The sequence below is a fragment of the Carlito syrichta genome, unplaced genomic scaffold (assembly GCF_000164805.1).
Source record: "Carlito syrichta isolate Samal-C Ts95f unplaced genomic scaffold, Tarsius_syrichta-2.0.1 Scaffold304574, whole genome shotgun sequence".
In the NCBI taxonomy this organism is placed as follows: Eukaryota; Metazoa; Chordata; class Mammalia; order Primates; family Tarsiidae; genus Carlito; species Carlito syrichta.
This window is the reverse complement of record NW_007248670.1, coordinates 6,229-11,061: the sequence shown is the minus strand read 5'-3', so window position 1 is coordinate 11,061 and position 4,833 is coordinate 6,229. Positions and strand designations below refer to the sequence as shown.

The 4,833-nt window shown below is 40.3% G+C and overlaps 1 protein-coding gene across 1 annotated transcript in view; it reads right to left on the bottom strand.

Annotated features, from left to right (window-relative positions):
* The window catches only part of UBXN2A (UBX domain protein 2A), a gene marked incomplete at its 5' end in the record, with an annotated part of 26,029 nt that extends 21,610 nt beyond the window's left edge, over window positions 1-4,419 (bottom strand). Inside the window, one exon of the mRNA XM_008060288.2 lies at window positions 4,281-4,419. Coding sequence (XP_008058479.1) covers window positions 4,281-4,419 — 139 coding nt within the window. The remainder of the gene's footprint in view (window positions 1-4,280) is intronic.
* Window positions 4,420-4,833: the final 414 nt, after the last annotated feature.

The following is a 4,833-nucleotide window of genomic DNA, read 5'->3' as shown; positions in this document are numbered from 1 at the left end:
CTGCACTCCAGTCTGGGTGACAGAGTGAGACTCCAACTCAAAAAAACAAAAAACAAAAACTAAACTGAGACACTACTTAACTCCAGTCAGGATGGCCATCATCAATAACTCCATGGAGAGGATGATAAGGCAAAAAGGGAACACTTCTACAGTGTTGATGGGAGTGTAAACCAATACAATCTCTGTGGAAAACAGTTTGGTGATTCCCAAAAGATCTAAAAATTGACTTTCCATATGACCCTTCAATCCCCCTACTGGGAATATACCTGGAGGAACTCAAATCACTCTTTGAAAAAGATACCTGCAAGTGTATGTTTATTGCAGCATTGTTCACAATAGCAAAAACATGGAACCAACTGTGTTGCCTATCGAAAGAGGACTGGATAAAAAAGTGTGGTACATATACACGATGGAATATTACACAGCCATAAAGAAGGACAAAGTTATTAACTTCACAACAACTTGGATGGACTTTGAGTCTATAATACTAAGTGATCTATCACAGAAGCAAAGAACTGAGTATCACATGTTCTCACTCATAAGTGGACCTTGAACAATTATTGTAATACTATAAAAAAAGGATTGGCAGTACTGGGAAACTGTCAGGTGGGAGGGAGGGGGAAGACGGGATTGGCAGTTATAGGAAGCTATGGTGGGGGGGAAGGGGCACCTCATCAACAAGGGTACCTGCATAATGAACATTTGTATGCCTAACCCTGAATTGTACTCCACATCTTTAAAAGAAAACATTAAAAAAAAAGTTGAGAATATTTAAAATTAACTTAAAAAGCTAATCAGAGTGAAGGGATTTTTCACAAATCCTTTTAATGCCTGATTTCAAAAAGTTAGTTGAAATTGTTGCTCAGGCTGCTGTGACAAGTCATCTCTACTGAAATGTTTTTTTTAAAAATCAAACCTTAAGCGGGGCTTGGTGGCTCAGCCTGTAATCCCGTGCCTTGGGGGGCTGAGGTGAGTGGATTGCCTGTGCCCACGGGTTCGAGACCCGCTTGGGCAACTTGGTGAGACCTCATCTCTACAATAAATTTTTAAAAAATTAGCCGGGTGTGGTAGCGCACGCCTATAGTTCCAGCTACTTGGAAGGCTGAGGCGGAAGGATCACTGGAGCCCAGCAGGTCAAGGCTGCGGTACTGCATTCTAGTCTGGGCGACGGAGTGAGACTCTAACTCAAAAATAAAAATAAAAAATAAAAATAAAACCTTATACAGATGTATAGTTGGGAAAAGCATTTTAATAGCCTTCCCAGGGCTGGGTACAGTAGCTCACACCTATAATCCCAGCGCTTTGGGAGGATGAGGCTGAGATGAGAGGATTGTCTGAGTCCATGGGTTCGAGACCAGTCAGGTCAACTTGGCGAGATCTCATCTCCAGAATAAATAAAAAAATTAGCCAGGTGTGGTGGCTCATGCCTGTAGTCCCAGCTACTTGGAAGACTGAGGTGGAAGGATCACCTGAGCCCAGCAGGTTGAGACTGCAGTGGCGATGAGCATGCCACAGTACTCCAGCCTAGGCGACCGAGTAAGACTCCGACTCCAAAAAAAACAACAAAAAAATAGCCTTTCCAGGATATTCTTTGACACTTCATTAAAATTTAATAAGTAGCCAGGCATGGTAGATCATGCCTATAATTCCCAGAACTTTGGGAGATGGAAATGAGAGGATTGCCTGAGCTCACAGGTTCGAGACTGGCCTGGGCAATTTGGTGAGACCTCATCTCTACAATAAGTCAAAAAATTAGCCAGATGTGGTGGCGCACCCCTGTGGTTTCAGCTACGTAGAAGGCTGAGGCATAAGAATCACCTGAGTCTAGTAGGTCCAGGCTGCAGTGGCCGTGAGCATGTCACTGCATTCCAGTCTGGGTGACAGAGTGAGACTTCCAATTAAAAAAAAAAAAAAAAATTAAAAAGTAGCAGTATCTCAAAAGTTACTTGAGAATCTGAATGTGAACCCTGTAACTTATCAGTGATCTTTTCGTATACCTGTTACATTAAAATTATTTAGTATGTATGATACTTTGGTCCTTTTACTCATGCATCATTTTATATTTATTTATTTATTTATTTTTTGAGTTGGAGTCTCACTCTGTCACCCAGACTGGAGTGCAGTAGCATCATCATGGCTCACTGCAGCCTGAACCTCCTGGGCTCAGATGATCCTTCCACCTCAGCTTCCCAAGTAGCTGAGACTATAGTCACTTGCTGTCATGCCCAGCTAAATTTTTGATTTTCTCACTATGTTGCCCTGGCTGGTCTCAAACTCCTGGGTTCAAGCAATCCTCCTGCCTTGACCTCTCAAAGTGCTAGGATTACATATATAAGCCATTGCATCCAACCCATACATCATTTTATAATATGTTGGAAAGGATTTGTTTTCTGAGTTATGCAAATCTTCCAATTGTTGACATATTTCATTATATAATAAAATTATATTCATTAAAATGACACTGATTTCATCAGGAAATTATTTAAGTTTTGAGGGGCTGTCAAGACATGGTAACAATTTTCCAAAATTCTTACTTCTGCTAAAAAAAAATTGGTTAAAGGCTGGGCATGGTGGCTCATGCCTGTGATCTCAACACTTTGGAAGGCTGAGGCAAGAGGATTTCCTGAGTCTAGGGGTTTGAGACCAGCCTGGGCAACTTGGCGAGATCTCTGCTCTATAATAAATCAAAAAAATTAGCCAGGCATGGTGGTGCATGCCTATGGTTCTAGCTACATGTAAGGCTGAGTCGGAAAGCTCACCTAAGCCCAGCAAGTCAAGGTTGTGGTAGCACTGAGCATGCCACTGCACTATATAGCCTGGTGGGCGACAGAGTGAGACTAAAAAAAAAAAAAAAAAAAAAAAGTTGGTTAAATAGCATTTTATCATTTGTAACATATACTGTAAGTTGTTTTCCTTGAAATGTCAGCTTCCCTTCATTCATTATTAGAAGATGTCTGCCAAACTCACATTGGAATAACTAGCTTGTGCACAAATTATTCAAGCAAAAACAGTATGCCATGCAAAAGCAGATAGTTCCTCTCAAACAACTGCACTTTTCCTTAAGATATTTCTGCATATCGTAGAAACGCTTTATGCATATTTCACAATTTGTCATATGGACTATTAATAAGATATATACTCAGTTTGAGATTTAATAAAATTTATAAATTCTGTAGCTTTATCAAGAACATTTAAAATTAAAATTAACTTTCTTTTTCCTTGCAAGTGCAAGCAAAGACTAAAATACAGGTTGAATATCCCTTACCTAAAATAACTGGGAACAGAAGTGTTTTGGATTTTTATTTTATTTTATTTATTTTTTGAGTTGGAGTCTCACTCTATCGCCCAGGTTGGTGTGCAGTGGCACGCTCATGGCCACCGCAGCCTTGACCTGCTGGGCTTAGGTGATCCTTCCATGTTAGCCTTCCAAGTAGTTGTGCACTATCACGCCTGGCTTATTTTTTGATTTATTGGGGTCTCACCAAGTTGCCCAGGCTGGTCACAAACCCCCAGACTCAGGCAATCCTCTTGTCTCTGTCTCCCAAAGTGTTGGGATTACAGGCTGAGCCATCGCGCCTAGCTGATTTTGATTTTATTTTTAGAGACAAGGTCTCACTCTGTCATGCAGACTGGAGTGCAGTGGCATGATCACAGCTCACTGTAACCTCCACCTCCAGGGTTCAAGCGATCCCCTGCTTCAGACTCTCAAGTAGCCAGGACCACAGGTGTGCGCCACCATGCTCAGCTAATTTTTTGTAAGTTTAAAAAAACTATTTGTAAAATTTTTAAAAAACATAGTGTCTTACTATGTTGCCCAGGCTGGTCTTCGACTCCTGGGCTCAAGTGATCCTCTTGCCTTGTGATTTCAAAGCACTGGGATTACAGGCATAAACCACCATTCCTGGCTGGATTTTGTGAATTGAAATATTTGCATTTTATATGCTCACCAGTTGAGCTTTCCAAATCCAAAAGTCAAAAAATCCAAAATGCTCCAGTGAATATTTCCTTTGAACATCATGTCAGCACTCAAAAAGTTTTGGAGAATTTTGGATTTTCGGATTTGGATGCTAGTACAGTTTGTTACTACTACCTTGATTCCTGTTCAGCTGTCAGCACTTTTATCTACCACTTTATTTCCAACATGAGTGCACAGTGAACACAGTGAAAAGGTAAGTCATGTCTACTATTATGAAAACAGTTTTAACCTTGAAGACTCTCTAGAAGGTTCATATTTTAAGACAAACTGGAGAAAGAGAAAAAAGTAATGGACATTTATTTACCTGTTTCTTCTGTTCAGTGGGGGACAAGCATTTGGAACCAACTTTCTGAGCTTCCTCAAACAGGTTGTCAACAAAATATTCACAATTTGTTTGTTGATTATCACTAAGAGGTTGATTGTCAGATTCTGTTTCACAAACCCTAAACAAAAGAAAAGAGCTATTGACTACCAGTTCACTAAAAATGTACATAAATTGTTCTAGTTAAGGGATGCTCAATTGAGATGCTACCTTCACGTCCATAGTTCAGGTCTTCTTCTAAGTTACTATAATAGCTATGTAACCTTTGGGATGTTACTAACCCCTTTTAGTACAGAGAAGGGTTTTTTCCACCTCAGCTCCATTGACAGTTGGAGCAGGATAATGCTTTGTTTTATGGGCTGTCCTGTACACAGTGGGATGTTTAGCAGTATCCTTGGTCTTTATCCATTAGATACAAGTATCATGCACATCCCTGCTCCATCCTCACTTCTCAATGTTATAACAACGAAAAATATCCCTCACATTGCCATATGTGTCTAGGAGCAAAATCTCTCCAGGTTGAGAAACACTTATC